This window comes from Lampris incognitus, chromosome 15 (assembly GCF_029633865.1).
Source record: "Lampris incognitus isolate fLamInc1 chromosome 15, fLamInc1.hap2, whole genome shotgun sequence".
In the NCBI taxonomy this organism is placed as follows: Eukaryota; Metazoa; Chordata; class Actinopteri; order Lampriformes; family Lampridae; genus Lampris; species Lampris incognitus.
In genome coordinates this window covers 12981123-13000105 of record NC_079225.1, presented here as the reverse complement: position 1 = coordinate 13000105, position 18983 = coordinate 12981123, and the positions used below count along the sequence as shown (strand labels likewise).

At 45.5% G+C, this 18983-nt stretch overlaps 1 protein-coding gene across 1 annotated transcript in view; it reads left to right on the top strand.

Annotated features, from left to right (window-relative positions):
• lama2 (laminin, alpha 2) overlaps positions 1–18983 on the top strand; it is a 334247-nt gene that overhangs the window by 115539 nt on the left and 199725 nt on the right. The window contains exons 16-18 of the mRNA XM_056294135.1: positions 14155–14366; positions 14869–14980; positions 17518–17631. Of these exons, the coding sequence (XP_056150110.1) occupies positions 14155–14366; positions 14869–14980; positions 17518–17631 (438 nt within the window). The remainder of the gene's footprint in view (positions 1–14154; positions 14367–14868; positions 14981–17517; positions 17632–18983) is intronic.

Below are 18983 nucleotides of genomic sequence, written 5' to 3'. Positions count from 1 at the left end.
ATGATGGATGGATGGATACCTGCAGTCAGTTGAGACTGAAGAGGTCACTTAGATGAGTGATGAAAGGTCTCTCTCGATAAATGTTGTGTCCAGAATAAGTGATTCAACCTTCGGGGATTTCCTTACCTGGCTTACTGAGCATGCATACAGACATGTTGACATTGTAACGTTACAGGTTAAGGGATTGAATATGGGTGACTTTCCCATTGAGGATAACAGTATAAGACACAGCTGCACTGCCAGCTGCAGTATGTTTCCCACATTATAAGAAGCGTTACACATCTTTCTGAGCACAATTTAACGTGGGTCTGTATTTAAAATTGATTAAAGTTATGGCCATTACGGGGGACATGTGTTCTGTTCATGTTTTCAGCAGCTGCTGTAACTAAAGTCAGCAGTTAACATGGTGACTCATTAAGCCAAAACACAGGGGTAGCAGGAATCTCTCCTTCTCTAAATACCTTATAATCTGTTTATTTAACTTGGCATAACATACAAAATGATTGCTCATACAAAGCTATTCAACAACAACCATAGTTATGTCCACCTTCCCACAGCGCCCCCAGCTGCATATCTACTGTAGATGCATTGCCACGGCTTTATTACGGCACAGTGCTAAAACCACAGATGAACTAGTCTACGGCTATGCAGTGTTGAGTAGTGGATTTGGTAGTTGACTTTTCCGTGAAACCCCTAGTGTGTGTGTGTGTGTGTGTGTGTGTGAGCATCAGCCAGTCAGTCAGTCCGTCTGTCCATCCATCAGGGCTGCAGCGAGGCTTCCGCTGGTAGTTAACATTGAATAAAGTGACCTTCGCTGAGCAACGGCTGTCATGAATGTATGCATGTCTGAGCAAAAGTCATGGAAAATCATTTCTCCATAAAGAGTGGCAACCCCGATGATTTTAATACATTGAGCATACACAATGCTTACATGTGTGTGAGAAAATGTGTGTGCGCTTTTATACACATACTAAGAGACAGCGAGTGAGAGGGTGAGTATTAATGAGGACATTTCAGTAGTACTGAAACTATTCAAGCTTGCAGATGAGAGGTTTAATCTCCTTGTCTTGACAATGAACAAGACTCGATCTTGGCAACCAAAAAAAAAAAACCCGAACAAAGGGGGCATCCAGGTAGCGTGGCGGTCTAGTCCATTGCCTACCAACACGGGGATCGCCGTTCGAATCCCCGTGTTTCCTCCAGGTTGGTCGGGCATCCCTACAGACACAATTGGCCGTGTCTGTGGGTGGGAAGCCGGATGTGGTTGTGTGTCCTGGTCGCTGGCGCCTGTTCGGGGGGGGGATAGCGTGATGACTTCACATGTATCGGAGGAGGCGTGTGGTAGTCTGCAGCCCTCCCCGGATCGGCAGCGACCGGGACGGCTCGGAAGAGTGGGGTGATTGGCCAAGTACAATTTGGGAGGAAAAAAAAGAAAACCAAAAAAACAAAACGACAATGACATTTACATCCCCATCCCCACCCTTATAAACCGCACAGTGGCATGATGACCAGACACAACAGTCGGTTTCATATCAAGTCACCGTGACCAATACACAGCGGCACAGCTGAAACCAGTTTAACGAACGGGGGAGACCGATGACTTTGATCGTCAGCATTTTGAAGGCCCAAGAGGAGCAGATCCAACAAAGACCTACGTCGCGTCTAGATGAGACCACTTTCCAACATATGATTGAGTTCATGGAGAAGGCTCGTCTAGCACGACATGGAAAGTAAAAAAAAACAGGCGGCAAAAGAAGTTCGACCAACTTGCTGCACGCCAGAGACATCGGCAGACACAGAGATGGACACCAGACACACTGGTGATGCGGACAAGTGGATGGAGAATCTGTCTGCCAGACAGCTCACCCAGGCGGCGAAAGACCTCCTTGTTAAGGGGCTGAATTTTGCTGTCGCTTGAGGCAAATCCCGCTAGCGGAACTGATCACAGCCACAGAGTCGCCCGAGCCGCAACAACAACAACATCACAGACCCGCAAGCGGACGACTACGGACGAACGTTTCAGCCTGTCTCGGCAATGCGAAGGCGCCAGCATCCAGCATCAGTGGAGATGAGAGGAACGCTCTCTCGACTCTCGGTAAGGACGAGAACATCGTCATCCTTCAGGCAGACAAAGGCAGACAGACTCTCGTGAGAAAGTTATGACGTTACTTAGCGACATCAATACTTATGGGCCCCTGCAATGAGATTAAGGCAGTGGTTACAAGAAAAAGGTGATAGATTGCGTGAAGCTGGTAGAACAGGACAATGCTATTGACAGAATGTTGTACCATAGATTATACCCAGGGGAAGCTACACCTGGTCTCTGTGGTTTACCTAAGATACATACATAAACAGGAAGTGCCATTACGTATGATTAACTCAGTGACCTGTAACATCTCGAAGTTTCTGGCATCTCTTCTTAACCTGCTGGTAGGCAGTAATGAACATCACATTCAGAACACTATGGATTTTGTGGACAAGGTGAGGGACATCATTATGGAGGGGGATGAAACAATGGTCTCTTATGATGTTACATCTCTCTTCACGTGTTCCTGTTGATGAAGCAGTGGAGGTAGTCTATGAAATTACAGGATGACCCCACCCTTAGCAGTAGCACCACCCTTAATACTGACCAAGTGTGTCTGCTCCTGAAGCTGCGTCTTCAGTCCACGTACTTCACATACAGGGGGCAGTACTATAGGCAGAGGCATGGGTGTGCTATTGGTTCCCCAGTTTCACCTGTAGTGGCCAGCTTGTATATGGAGGAAGTGGAAAAGAGGGCTCTGATATCCTAACCAGGGGCACCACCTAAACATTGGTTGAGAATTGTAGACGACACCTGAGTTAGAATTGAATCTCAGGATGCACCACGTTTCACCAACCACATTAACTCTGTGGACAACCACGTCAAGTTCACCAGGGAGGATGTGAACAATTACAGGTTAGCCTTCTTACACTGAAATTGCAATTGGTAATGGGGGACATTTGATTGTTGATGTTTACCGTAAACCAACACATACTGATCAGTACTTAAGGTTTGACTGTCATCATCCACTGGAGCACAAACTAGGAGTCATCAGGACGCTGTACCACTGAGCTGACAACATCTCCACTGACACAGTGGCCGGGGAAGGGGAGAAATCCCACATCAAACAGGCCCTGGTTAAGTGTGGTTATCCTAACTGGGAGTTTGTCAAAGTCAGGAAGACGCCCAAACAGTGCACCAGCCAATCGAAGAGAAGAGACGGACAACAGTTGCCTAAGTGTAAACCAGTGGTGATTCTGTATGTGGCAGGAGTGTCGGAACAGTTGAGATGTGTATTTTCCAAACATCATGTCTCAGTTGCTTGCTAACCCCAAAACACACTGCGCCAGAAGTTGGTCCACCCCAAGAGTCAGGTCCCCCGGCACAAACAGAGCAATGTAGTGTAGCTGTTAAGTGCCAGGAGGATTGCCATGACTTGTACATTGGGGAAACCAAACGGAAGCTGGCCAAGAGGATGGGACAACACAGGATAGCTAACATGTCAGGCCAGAACTCCACAGTCTACACCATCTGCAGACCAGGACTTCAGTCTACACCATCTACAGACCAGGACTCCACAGTCTACACCACCTACAGGCCAGTGGCCACTCTTTCAAGGATGAGGATGTGCACATCCTTGATAGGGAGGAACGCTGGTTTGAACGGGGAGTCAAAGAGGCCATCTATGTGAAGAGGGAACGACCATCCCTGAACCAAGGGGGGGCCTAAGAGTACATCTGTCACCATCTTACAATGCTGTGATTGCAGCTATTCCCCAATCCTGTGTGAATAGTACACATTGTAACTCTAGTTAATGGTCATGGTAATTTACATATGAAACTGATCGCCGGTTGCAGTTACGACGCAACTGTATTATTTATAAAGGTGGGGATACCTTACCTCCGGCTTGGCCGGGCGTCCCTACAGGCACAATTAGTCGTGTCTGCAGGTGGATGTGGGTATGTGTCCTGGTCACTGCACTAGCGCCTCCTCTGGTCGGTCAGGGCGCCTGTTCAGGGGGGAGGGGGAACTGGGGGGAATAGCGTGATCCTCCCACGTGCTACGTCCCCCTGGCGAAACTCCTCAGTGTCAGGTGAAAAGAAGCGGCTGGTGACTCCACATGTATCGGAGGAGGCATGTGGTAGCCTGCAGCCCTCCCCGGATCGGCAGAGGGGGTGGAGCAGCGACCGCGATGGTTTGGAAGGGCGGGGCAATTGGCCGGATACAATTGGGGAGAAAAAAAAGGGTGGGGATACCTGCAGTCAGGTGAAACTGATGACGTCACTAAGATGAGTGATGAAACGTTTCTCCCGCTAAACGTTGTGTCCAGCTGAACTGATTCTACTTTCTGAGGGTTACCACATTGGTAGTTTATCTGTGTCGCTTCCACGCGCGTTTTCAGTTTTTCATTTTGAAGGTATGTTTTTGCAGGCTTGTCGTCCTCAAAACCACTACGTGCTTCAGCCGGTTGCAGAATTCAAACTTGAAGTGCAGCAAAGTCGATGGAAGAAATAGCCTACAATTGTAAATCGTCAGCGTCGTCAATTAGGTTGAGTTATGTTTCTGTCCCAGTTGACTGCCACACCAATAAAGACCACTAAACGAAGTAGCAAATGAAACTGTTGAAAATGCAGGGACACACTTCAACAACCACGCAGGCATACACACACACACACACACACACACACACACACACACACACACACACACACACACACACACACACACACACACACAGATACATGGCTGACAGAAAAATGCTGAACTTGCTGATGAAATATGCAGATTGAGACGCTTTCCCTATTCTAGCTCTCTCTCTCTCTCTCTCTCTCTCTCTCTCTCTCTCTCTCTCTCTCTGGATGTCTTTATAATGGGTAGGTTGTAATATGATGTATGACAGCAATAAGGAAAGCAGAAACACTATTAGCTACCTGCCTGGTCGCTCTATCACTAAATAAATCTTCATGAGTGTGTGTGTGTGTGTGTGTGTGTGTGCAGGTATGTGTATGAGTGCAGGCATACGTTTGTGTGTTTTCTCCCCCTGTGACAGAGCTACAGTTACCTTCTATAGACCCATATTAAAAAGGACAAAGTGGTTTTCAAACTGTTGTGGCCTGAGGACTTGACAGAAGATGACGTGCGGGTCAGTATGAAGTAGCTGCCCTGACGTGCAGGGCTAGTCTGAAGGTTTTATAATGACATCTTTTTAACAGCTGGCTGTGTCCAAATACAGCTACCTTAATCGCCCAAATAATATATGTATTGTGTGTACAGTGATACTGAGATTGTAGGCTAGTATGGCTCATCAGAATCATTATAGGCGCATCGAAAGGCACTGTGTGGTGCGTATGTGTAGCATTATGTGGAAGGTTTACGCAGGGTCCAGCTCATTCGTCTGACAGTGATGTATTGATTACATTGTATTGTTGTTAACATTCATGACAATGAAAAACCCTGAGTCCTGGGTGTTAGTAGGATGCTCCGTAGGGTTGGGGGTTGTTTGGAATTGATTGGCTCCAGTTTCACTTTCAGCTCAGCTGATCGAATTCGGGGCTTATCAAATCTTGGATTGGATTCTTGTTAGCCCCCCCCCCCCTTTTCTCCCCAACTGGCCAATTACCCCACGCTTCCGAGCCATCCTGGTCGCTGCTCCACCCCCTCTGCCGATCCGGGGAGGGCTGCAGGCTACCACATGCCTCATCTGATACATGTGGAGTCGCCAGCCGCTTCTTTTGGCCTGACAGTGAGGAATTTCGCCAGGGGGACGTAGCGGGTGGGAGGATCACACTATTCCCCCCGGTTCCCCCTCCTCCTTGAACAGGCGCCCCAACCGACCAGAGGAGGCGCTAGTGCAGCGACCAGGACACATACCCACGTCCAGCTTCCCATCCGCAGACACGGCCAATTGTGTCTGTAGGGACGCCCGACCAAGTCGGCGGTAACATGGGGATTCGAACCGGCGATCGCCGTGTTGGTAGGAAACGGAATAGACCGCCACGCCACGCCACCCGTACGCCCCCGGAAACATATTTATTGATGCTTAATAAGAAGTTATTTGTTGTACGTATTGAAGCGGACACATGTCCTCCTCATCCCTAAAAGAGCAGTTGTTTTAGCAAAGTGAACCTGAGAGCGGATTGAGCAGGTCTGTAGGCAGACCCTGACCCCGCTACTTATTTACCATTTAATATTCAAATGCTGTTAAAAGCCTCCATTATTTCTCCTTACTCCCGGTACCTCATGTCTCTGTGTCTGTGTAAGAATAGTGAATAATACTGTGTCTCCCTGTGAGAGAGAGAGAGAGCAAGAAAGAAGGAGAAAGGCGAAGGGAAGGAGAGGGAGAAGTGGAGAGACAGATCAATGAGCCGGTGTTATTTAAAGATACGTCAGCAATAGACAGACAGGGATGGGATTGGAGAGGGAGGAGAAGTGTTGGTCTTGTCAGCACACTCAAAGCCTCTTCAAATGACGGCATTAATGAACCACCTACACACTGTCAACCAGCTCTTCCTCAACTCTCTCGCTCTCTCGCTTTTTCTCTCTCTGTGTCTCACTCTGTCTCTTTTTCCTCTCAATTTAATTCAATATGTGCTTTATTGGCATGACATATGTTTGTGTACATATTGCCAAAGCATGTAAAAGAACAACAACACAATACAACAATGATTATAATAATAACAGCAACAACAATGATTATGCTCGCCCTCCTCCCAGGACCACCCGCAGCTTACCTGCGTCGTCCATTTCCTGCTACTCTGGAATCACATGTTCCAGCTCCTGGACAAAAGCCCGGCGCTGTCTTTCAAATTTGTCACATTTAAGGAGGAAGTGCACCTCTGTCTCCACCTCATCTGTCATGCACTGACCACATGTTCTTTGCTCTTTTGGCAACCACGTCTTTGTATGTCTCCCCTTTTCAATGGCTAGACTGTGGTCACTGAGCCTGTGATTGGTGAGGATCTGTCTCTGCTTCCTGTCTCTGACAGTTAAGAGGTGTTCTTCCAAATCATAGTTTGTTTTTAGGGCCCGATAGACTTCTAGTTTGTTTTGAGGGTAACACTTTAGTATGGAGAACATAAAAAAACTTAATTACTAGTGAATTGGTAATGATCAAGATGTCACTTTAGTATGGGGAACATATTCTAAGTAACAAAAACATAATTTACAGTAATTTAACACTATTAACACTTGCAGTTTTGTGTTTTGTTATGTAAGAACAGACCATATTCATTAAGTGTTAGTAAGGGAGAATAACTCTTCTTGTGGTACCACCACCTTATAAAGGCCATACTAAGCGAAGCATATTGAGATGGTACCACTAATAAGCAATAATTCTGAGGTTATAGAGGGAAAACTCATAGTTAATGGCTTACTGGTTGTATAATAAGGCCATGCAGAATAAGGCATTAATGAGTACGTAATAATGACCAATTAAGAGCCAATATGTTGCTAATTTGCATGCTAATAAGCACCTAATTAATGGTGACTACGTTCCCCATACTAAAGTGTTACCGTTTTGAGTTTTGATTTCAGTGTTCCAATGTTTCAGATAATTGTTCTTGCTTTGTTTTATAGCCTGATTTATCCTCATATTGGTTTGGAGTGCAGTGCTGGCCTGAGGTTGGTTGGTCGTAGTATTTGTTAAAGCGTTAGTGAGTCTCAGAACCAGCTGCTTCAGGGGACTCTTTTTGGGGTTTCAGAGCTTTAAAGTGCAATGTATTTGTTGGGCTTGTATTTAAGTGCATCCAGAATTTTAGAGATCTTTTTTGTACATTTATCGATAATGGAAACCGGCCTAATTCCGCCCTACATGCGTTGTTTGGTGTTTTCCTTTGTATTTTCAGAATCATTCTACAGAATTCAGCATGTAGGGTTTCTGCTGGATGCTTGTCCCATCTAGTGTAGCTGGAAAGACTGAGTGGACCCCATACCTCACTTCCATATAGCGCAATGGGCAGAATTACACTATCAAACAGTTTGCACCAGATGGAGATTAGTATATCAATGTTAAAGAATTTATTTTTAATTGCATGTAGAGCTCTGCCAGGTTTTTGTTTTAGGTTATTCACTGCCCTACTGAAACTCCCCTGATGCTGTAATAATTAGACCAAGGTAAGTATACTGCATCGTATGCTCTAAGGTGATGCTACCTAGAGTCAACTGGTATCTATTTTCCTGACATCTGGGCTTCTTCTGGAAGATCATTATTTTTGTCTTTTTTGGATTTATTGCCAGGGCCCAGTGCTGGCAATAGTCCTCAAGCAGGTCTAGTAGTTCTGGCAGCCCATCTGCAGTTGGTGACAACAAAACTAGATCATCTGTATAAAGCAAAAATGTTACTTCCATGTCATACAGGGGGAGACCTGGGGCTGCACACTGTTCCAGGTGCACCGCCAGTTCATTAATATATATATTAAACAGTGTCGGGCTAAGTCCACAGCCCTGTCTCACCCCTCTATTCTGAGTGAAGAACTCAGTGTGTTTGTCTCCAATCTTAACTGCACATTTGTTGTCCGAATACATTGACTTTATTATGTCATACACTTTACCCCCTACCCCACTTTGTAAAAGTTTATAGCATAGTCCTTCATGCCAAATAGAGTCGAAAGCTTTTTTGAAGTCAATAAAACAAGCAAATATTTTTCCGTTTTTGGTTTGATTCACATTTTCATTTATGAGGGTGTGTAGGGTGTAAATATGGTCCGTAGTCTGGTGATTTAGGAGGAAGCCAGTTTGACCTTTGCTCAGGACATTGTGTTCGTTAAGGAGGGTTAGAATTCGATTGTTCAAAATGCTATTAAACACCTTCCCCAGACTACTGCTCACACAAATGCCTCTCAAATTATTAGGATCCAATTTGTCTCGATTTTTATGAATAGGAGTTATAAGCCCTTTGCTCCAGATGTCAGGAAACTATCCCGAACTTAGAACAATGTTGAAAAATTTGAGTACTGCCCTTTGCAGCTCAGGTGTGCTGTTTTTAAGCATCTCGCTTCTGATGCAGTCAAGGCCACAAGCTTTATTGGGTTTTAAGGATTTGAGCTTCTGTGCTAATTCTTCTTGTGTTATTGGAAAATCCGGTGGGTTTTGGTTGTCTTTTAGAGTGCATTCGAGCAACTGTAAACTCTGTTTGATCAGATTGTAATTGGAATTTGAGTGTTCTTGTTGGATTTCCGAATAGATACGTTCAAAATTATTTTTTCCAAATTTCTCCATTTTGGATAGGCAGGTCTTGTGGTTTTGTAGAGCTCAAATTATTCCACATTTCCCAGAATTGGTTTTGATTCAGGGAATTTTCTATTTCCTGTAGGGTTCCATCTACATGGCTTTGTTTTTTCATTCTTAATGTGTGTTTATATAGTTTTCGCTATATTTCTTTCTTATATCCATATCTTGAGGTTGGTCGTGTTTCAGGTTTGACAATTTACGCAGTTCTTTTCTTATATTTTTACAATCGTTGTCAAACCATTTTTCAGTTTTAGGTTGTTTCTTTTTTGTTGTTGTTGGTCCTTGGTAGGGCCGTGTTTGCTGCCGTCTGAAAGATACAATTGATTTCATTGACAGCTTGGTTGGTATTGTCCTTATTAGTTTCAAACGGTTCGTTAATGAAGTTAGTAATCATATTAAGTAATTTGGATGAATTCAGGATATTGATAAATTTTTCTGCACTGTCTGGAGCCCATCTGTAGGTCTTATCAATTTTGAACAGCTTGCTGGGCTCCTCTATAGGCATTTGAGTCAGGTTAATAGTTTTGAAGAAAATCATAATTTGGTTATGGTCAGAAAGAGGAGTTTGTTGTCTGACAGTGAATGCGTTGAAGGAGGTGGGGTCCATGTCAGTTATTGCATAGTCAACTACACTAGCTCCAAGACCTGAACAACATGTGAACCTTCCCAAAGAGTCCCCTCTGATCCTACCGTTAAGTGTGTACAGGCCAGAGGCGCGACAGAAGTGCACTAGCTCCTTACCAGCCTTGTTCACAGTACAGTCGAGGGAGCTCCTTTTAATGAGGGTTGGTGAGAGGTACAGGGAATGTTGACCAAACACATGTCTGATACCCTGAGGGTCAATGGTATCATTTATTGAACCTGTTCTTGCGTTAAAATCTCCGCACAGCAGCACATTTCCCTGGGCCTGGAAAAGGCTTACCTCTTCATGGAGATTACTCAGGAAATCCTCATCATAATATGGAGATTCAGTTGGGGGAGAATATAGAGCACAGAGATAGATATCTTTGTTTGATATGCCAATTTTATTGCTGAGTTTTAGCCAGCAGTGGGATGTTCCAATTTTAATTTTTGAAATGTGGTTGGCTAAATATCTTCTGTACCAAATCACAATAGCTCCGGAGTCTCGTCCACGCTGTACTGAGTTGAGTTTAGTCGATGGAATAATTATTTCATTGTAACCTGAGGGACAGTGGGTGAGTATGTCTTCACGACACCAGGTTTCAGTTAATATGACTATGTCAACATTATCGATGTTTTTTAAGACGTCAGGGTCTCTACTCTTCATCCCAAAGGAAGATGAGAAGAGACCCTCGATGTTCCAACAAGAGACAGAAAAGGAACGCATGAAATGAAAATATACAATGAGTCTCTTTTGTGAGACAGAGAATTATTAAGTTACAGTGGAAGAAGACATATATAAAATATCATGCTAGCTCCTCTCTCTCACTCCGTCTCTCACTCTCTCTCTCTCATTGCCCTCTCTCTCTCTCAATTCAATTCAGTTCAGTTCAGTATTTGCTTTATTGGCATGACATACGTTTGTGTACATATTGCCAAAGCATGTAAAACAGCAGCACAGCACAACAATGATTGTAATAACAGCAACAACAACAATGATTATGATATCAAACAACAACAGTAGCAATAATAGTTTATGGTTCCGCAGCCTAGCCAACGAGAACACGGCACCAACAACACCGAGGCCGTGCACTCGAACCCAGGGGGCCACACTCATTGAGAATACGCGCACCTACAGCCTGCACGTCGCCCCGGACCAAAGGCGTCTCCATGAGGCATTCGCCAAATAATGATGATAGCAAATATCATCATATCTCTTTCTCTCTCTCTGTGTCTCTCTCGCTCTCTCACTCTGTCTCTCTCGCTCTCTCGTTCTTTCACTCTGTCTCTCTCGCTCTCTCGTTCTTTCACTCTGTCTCTCTCTCTCTCGTTCTTTCACTCTCTGTCTCTCTCTTGCGCTCTCTCTCTCTGGCTCTCTCTGTCTGTATCTCAGTCTGTCTCTCTCACTCTGTCTATCTCTATCGGTATCTCACTCTGTCTCTCTCTATCGGTATCTCACTTTGTCTCTCTCACTCTCGCTCTGTCTTTCTGTATCTCACTCTGTCTCTGTCTCTCTCACTCACTCTGTCTCTTGCTCTCACTCTGTCTGTATCTCACTCTGTCTCTCTCGCTCTCTCTGTCTGTTTCTCTCTCACTAACTCTCTGTGTCTCTCTCTGTATCTCACTCTGTCTCTCTCACTCTCTCTCTGTCTCTGCATCTGTTGAGCGAACCTTTAAAATGGTAGAAAAGCTAGAATATGGAATGTGTGTGTTTCCGTCAGCTGGACCAAAGCAGATGAATGGAGGTTTTGATGGTACGGTGTAGGTGCACCAGACAACACACTGATGCTACAAATAAAAAAGAGTCTCGCCTTCACTGAAAGTGAATGACAAAACTGTCACTGGTCCTTTGTGATCGTTCACAGCACATTCGTACTTCATACCAACATCAGACATTAACAAAGACTTTTCTAATGCATATATAATTATTTTGGAGGAGTTTTTATGGACCCCCCCCCCCCCATATAAAAATGTCTTTATCAAGACATCCAAACCTGTTATGCCTTAAGAGAGTGTGATTTGGGTCGTTGCTTAACCTGCAGAAGTTTAATCGAAATGTAATTTGATGTCACAATTCACAGCTGTGACACCTCAGTTTTGTCTATCGTTGGCGTATTTGAGACAATAGGCAGTCCACAAATATCCAAATCTCGAATGCTATTGCTGTTGCTCGTTTTCATGGTCATCGTCGCGGAGGACTTTACTGGAAAAAGGTGATCTGGCCCGTAGTTTTTTACATTTTCAACACTGCAGCCAAACATGGAAGAATGAGGCAGGTGGAAGTGACCTTGAAGAGGCAGAGACGTCGTAGCTGACAAGCGGATATGGCAGATCAGGCTAGCAGCAGATGATACAACATGAGCCGGTAAGACTCGGGGTTCAGACATGTTTTATTGTCCAGCGGTCGAGAGGTGCCCACATGACAGCATATCAAAACTAAACAAAAAAATAAAAATAAAATCACTGTCCAGGAGAACTAACGCCAGCCAGGATGACTGTCAGAACTGCCAATCTGCACGGGCTAGCAGCTAGCTTAGCCTTCCCCGCTTCCGCGTCCTGTCAGACCACCCTCGGTGTTTCCTCTTTGGGCGCAGCTCCAGGCAGGGCCGTGGTCCTTGGGCCCACCAGACGCAGCAGACCAGGCTGCCTTAGCCAATCCAACGCCAGCTCCCCCAGTCAGACACCCTCAACACACCTCCCCGCACTCCACACGATGACACTAAAAACACCACAATCAACACCAGGCAAGGCCGCCGCCAGACTGTCCTCGGTGTTATCGGAACTTGGGCTAGCAGTTAGCTTAGCCTGCCTGTCAGACCGCCCTCGGTGTTACCTCCTCGTGCGCAGCTCCAGGCAGGGCCCTTTTCCCTGGGCCCACAGGATGCAGCAGACCAAGCGCTCCCAGCCGATCCAGCACCAGCTCTCCCAGCCATCAAACGAAGACAAACCTTAGACAGATGCGGACAAAGACACTGCATGGACAGTCCTGAGTGAGGCTGCTGCAGATGTGAATCCGCGCTGCCATCTTCCCACATGGGAAGCGGTGTGGATCCTAGCTTTGTTTTCTGTTGACTGTGTTGCTGTGATTTTCTCTGTACCCCCATATCTGTCTTTGTTTCACCCGCCTTTGTGTTCATCTGTTTATTCTCTGTTCACTCACAGCATTGACTAAATTGCAAAACTGTCATTTTTTCTTGTGGACTTTTGAGGACAGAGATCGCCTTTAAATTATAATGAACACGGTGTTTATATTTTTTTTCTTTACATATTATATATAAAGACAACTCTTCTATCTTTGCCTGCCTCTCTATTTATGTATAAAATGACACAGAAGCACTTAATGACATTAATGCTAGCGTAGTACACAGTGGTGATGGCAAGCACCTTTTTTTCTCTCCATCAAAGATCCAGCTTAACCTTAATTATGAGGTGGCTGGTTACCATGTCACTCATCCTCTCTCTCTCGCTCTGTCTGTCTCTCTCGCTCTGTCTTGCTCTCTCCGTCTCGCTCCCTCTCTCGCTCCCTCTCTCTCTCTCTGTCTCTCTCTGTCTCAACTTCTCTCTCCCCTCTCTCTCCGTCTCTCTGTCTCTCCCTCCTCCCCTCTCTCGCTGTCTCTCTCTCCGTCTCGCTCTGTCTCTCTTTCTGTCTGCCCCTCTCTGTCTTTTTCTCTTTCTGTTTCCCTCTAACCCTCCCTCTGTATTCCTCTCTGTCTCTTCCTCTTCATCTTATTGTCTCGTTTTATTCTCTCTCCCGATGTCTTGTCCCTCCCCTGTCTTCCTTCCTCTCATGTCAACCTCTCTTTCAATTAGTTTTCATTTCAAGGCTTATTGGCCTGATGAGCAAGCCTCCTCTCTGTCTCTCCGTCTCTCTCTCTCTCTCTCTCTCTCTCTCTCTCTCTCTCTCTCTCTCTCTCTCTCTCTCTCTCTCTCTCTCTCTCTCTCCATGAGTACTTGTCACTCTGTGTTTGTTCCTACAAGTCATTGATCGCTCACAGTCTGTTCTCAATAAGAGTTAGTCAGATAGGAAAGCCGGGGTCTATTCACCATCAGTTGAGTCCATTTGAAATGTCAATTGAAACTGCAGTTCATTAGCTAATGGCACATCTTTTATTCCTTTTTTTTCTCTCTCTCTCGATTGTTTGGATACGTCAACTTCTTTTGCCAGAAGTTTGTTTTCAGGTCCTTTAGAAAATCCATTTCATGAATGTTCCACTCCAGGCTCCCCTCCAAGAGAATGAAAATATCAGAAGTCTAACAATCGAACCCCGTCTCTCCCGCAGGGACAAGGAATCAAGATAGTTGACAGTCAGTACGGCAAACCGGTGTACCCCTCCTATCCAAGCACCAATCACGTCGCTCTTCTACCGGAGAACTTCCTGCTTGCAGAGACCGGGCAGCCAGTTGGTCGCAAGGAGTTCTTGTCTGTGTTGTCCAATGTGACCCGAGTGATGGTCAGGGCCTCGTATAGCACAGAGCACAGTGCTGTGTATAGGTGAGTACAGAAATACACACATTTTAATACACGTTGCACAAACATGCATATACACTCACACACACACACAGCCTGATGTGGTCTGGTTCATCATCAAACATCCAAGCAAAGGGGGCCGGCTGGTGGCTGACCTGGTAGAGCGTGTACCAGAGAAGGCTTGAATCTGGCCCAGGCCCTTTGCTGCATGTCATCCCCTCTCTCTTCCCTGCCTTTCCTGTCTCTCTCTACGATCACTATCAAATAAAGGCAGAAATCCCCCCACCCCCCTCCCAAAAAAAAAAATCCGAGCAAAATGTGGTTTGGGAGCTTCTAGACCTGCCCAGGTAATTTGTCACAGTGCTGTGTGATGATATAAAGACTGAAATGAAAAGACAACCAGAACCAGGCTACAACAAACAGGCCACCAGCACATGTGGTTATGTATGATGTATGATTGTAAATGTGTCTTTGAGTGCTTGTTTGTCTTTTGTATGTGTGTGTATGTGTGTGTATGTATGTGTAGGCTTCATACTTTCTCTATGGAGGTATCTAGTCCCATTTCAAGAGGAGAGAAGAAAGCTTCGGCTGTAGAAATGTGCTTCTGTCCTCCTGGATATACTGGCACCTCCTGTGAGGTATGGTACACACACACACGCACACACACACACACACGTGCACACACACACACACACAAAGCCAATTACTGTTCTTCAGCTTGGCTGTACTGGCACAACAGAAGAGTTCAGAAAACTTCTTTACTACAATCAATAGAAAACAACAAATAAAAGTTGGAACAAAACAAGTCCTTCGCTCTGTGCCTTCAACATTTTGATCTGTATCTCTTCTGATTTGCCAAATGACGTTGTCACATGACACTCCAGCTGTCTAGATATCTTGCCCCCACTTATCTTATCAATAATCCACTCAGATGACATGGCGATTTACATCCAGTCCCTGCCGGCCTGCTGGTGTACCGCGATGTTTCCCTGCTCTTATTGTGTTGTAGCGTTCAGTGTCTGGTGGCAGGAGCATCTTCAGGAGTGAAGTAGTGTACGGGCCCAGTGAGGTGCAGCTACATCTGGACATCAGCAATAGCTAAGGGACTGGTTCACTGTTATAAATTCACAGAGTTAGAGCATCCGAGTAGCGTGGCGGTCTATTCCGTTTCCTTCCAACACGGGGATCGCCGGTTCGAATCCCCGTGTTGCCTCCGGCTTGGTCGGGCGTCCCTACAGACATACTGGCTGTGTCTGCAGGTGGGAAGCCGGATGTGGGTGTATGTGTCCTGATCGCTGCACTGGCTCCTCCTCTGGTCGGTCGGGGCGCCTGTTCGGGGGGAGCAGGAACTGGGGGGAATAGCGTGATCCTCTCATGCACTACGTCCCTCTGGTGAAACTCCTCATTTTCAGGTGAAAAGAAGCGGCCGGTGACTCCACATGTATCGGAGGAGGCGTGTGGTAGTCTGCAGCCCTCCCTGGATTGGGGGGGGCAGCGACCAGGATGGCTCAGAAGAGTGGGGTAATTGGCTGGATACAATTGGAGAGGAAAAGGGAGGGGGGGGGGGGGAAAATCCAAAATAAATAAATTCACATTGTCTTGTTTAGTCCACATGTTCCCTTCTCTGTCCATACTGAGAGACATGTTATTCGTCCATCGCAGCGACGAGGACCATCTAGTCGTCCTGTGATGGATGACCGATGGCTTGCACGATGATGAAAGCGAGGAAGAGTTGCGCATCATCAGCCCCACTCTCTCGTCCGAGACCACCTCCTACCAGTGGCAAGACTAAGCGAGACGACTGGCAATGGAGACGGATGCAGATTTTTTTCTCAGGGTTTCTTCCCGAAGCCTTTCCTGTAGACGAGTATACCCGCAAGGCAGCGGAGGTTTTAAATCCGTTTTCCTTCCCCTAGAGGAACTGCCCAACAGGCTAACGAGCTTCATCTACCCGGGTTTGAAATTAGAGTTGTCCTTCTCCTAGACAGGCTGCCAAGCAAGGCTAAAGAGTCCAAATCGACCCACCCGGTTATACCGCCGGGAACCCAGTCGCCCCCGCAGCAGAACAGGAGGCACCACGAGAAGGTGCCACTGCGGACACATTTGCGTAGGAGCGGCCATATGCTGAGGTCTTGATGGACCCGCAGAGATCACTACACCAGGAAGCGAGACGCCACCGTACCGCTTCGCATTCCTTTTAGCAAGTGGGACATCTGGCCCAATACTCGCCACCTCCCCGAGATGACTTCACATTCACTCACATGTGTTGATGTGAGTGAATGTGAAGTTGCTAAGGGTGAACTGATGTCTACTTTTATTTTACTTTTCAAATAACCACTGGAAGGCTGTATTGCTGAATTGGTTGCTGTATTTGATTTTATTTCACTTTTTGAAAAAGAATAATTTGTCTTTTGTTAAGAATTCTTCTTGTTTGCCTGGTTAAAATTGAAGGAGCAGTCAGTGAATTTACTTTAATAGTTATAACTACCTTGTAAATAATAGTAGTCACTACTTGGACTGATTTATAGTTGATTTCGTAGTTCAGGAATCCCAAGATACAACAAAATGTTTTGTAAAAGAACCCAAAAGCGATTCTTTCACACACAATAGGTGTTGAGAGCGCCACATAATGGATTTATGCATGTATTTGAGAGACATATACATGCATAAAAGAGACATGTACATGGAAAGTGGAGTTAACTGGTTGTAGGTGTGTCCCGTTGCCCGTCTGAAGTCCTTTTGACCCTCTCACCAGTGCTCAGCCCCCTTTCAAACTCAGTTAGGGGCAAATAGCAACAACAGTGATCAAGAAATACATCCTTACATTGTCGGTGAAGCTAAAGAGCTGCACCTTACAGGAACAAAAAACATACACTAACAGTTGGCCTGCATCACAGGAACACATGACATGATGTCTCCAGCAGAGCCCACTGAGCAGACTAGAGGTGAAACGACGCAGTGCAGCAGCACTCTAATCTGTGCAGCTGTTGTTAATATTCAAGTCTCAGCTCTGTTATCGTCAGTTTTGTGTTGACTGACACATATACAATTTACACACACACACACATTTAGTGCGCAACTGGAGTGCTGATGAGAGGAGCACAGTGTAATTACACCATGCTACAGTGCTTCTGCTGATGTCTTCCTGTCTCTTCTCTGTCTCTGTGTATTTCAGAGGTGCACTCCTGGTTATCGAAGGGTTAACGGTACGCTGTATAATGGTTTCTGCGAAGCTTGTCGTTGCCATGGACACAGTTCCCGTTGCGATGAGGTCACAGGACACTGCCTGGTAGGGGCCTATTGATCAATCAATTGATTATCGATGAACTGACCAGTTGTCTTTCCTTTTGTCTTTCTGTCAGTCTACATGTATATATGCATTTATGCATCAAGCTATATACATACATACCTATCTGTCCATCCATTTATCACCCTGTCTATCTGTCCATCTGTCTGTCCTCAGTACACCTCTTTCATGAGTTACTTTTAAGACATTAATTTACCAATCCAATCGGTAGTTGGTTTTGGAAACCATTTTATGTTCCTGACGGGAAGCATTTTCTTTAAATTTGGATACAAAATGGTGTTATTGAAACAAATAACATTTCTGTTCTGAAATGGAATCAAACAAATTCATTCTAAAATGATAACATTTTACTCTTATAGAGTAGGATAAGCGATTAAGATAATGGATGGATGGACATTTTACCTTTTTCCTCAAAAAGTTGTTTCCCTCTTTATGCCACAGAACACTTCCAGTGGTCTCTTATGGAAGTCTTCTGTGGTCCCTCTCTTTGGGCACATGCTCACATCACTGAATGTTGTTTAATCTGGGTCTCCATCAGCGCCACGTACAGCAGAAGCAACACCATCTCACACCATTTCCTGGGCCGACTACAGATGACATATTGGTTCTGAGTGATCTGAGCTGTGTTACTTGACTAATCTTCAGACGCTGCTCTCACCTCATCATGTGTACCTTAATGCTTTCAGCACGGTTCTGAAATGGCAGCAGTCAGTGTTTGCTTTATTTCTCACTTGATTTGTGAGGTTGTAAACTTGTGAATGAACTGTGTTGTGGGTAAAAAAAAAACAACCCCAGTTTATTTGGACTGAGGGGGATTGAAATAGATCTGCTTCATAATCAACTCCCCTGCTTTGATTTGATCAATAACCCAGTGAGAAAATGTTTTATTGCCAGCGTGGTCGCCTCACAGCAAGAAGGTCCTGGGTTCGTCCCGGGTCGTCCTCTGTGTGGAGTTTGCATGTTCTCCCTGTGTCTGCGTGGGTTTCCTCCGGGGGCTCCGGTTTCCTCCCACAGTCCAAAGACATGTAGGTCAGGTGAATTGGCCATACAAGATTGTCCCTAGGTGTGAATGTGTGTGTGTGTGTGTGTGTGTGTGTGTGTGGGCCCTGTGATGGACTGCCGGCCTGTCCAGGGTGTCTCCCCACCTGCCACCCAATGGCTGCTGGGATAGGCTCCAGCATCCCACGACCCAAATTTGGATAAGCGGCTTGGAAAATTAAATGGATATATATATATATATATATATATATATATATATGTGTGTGTGTGTGTATATGTATATGCAACACTTGTTTTTGCCTCCATTTTTCACGAGTTGAAGTAAATGAGTTTAA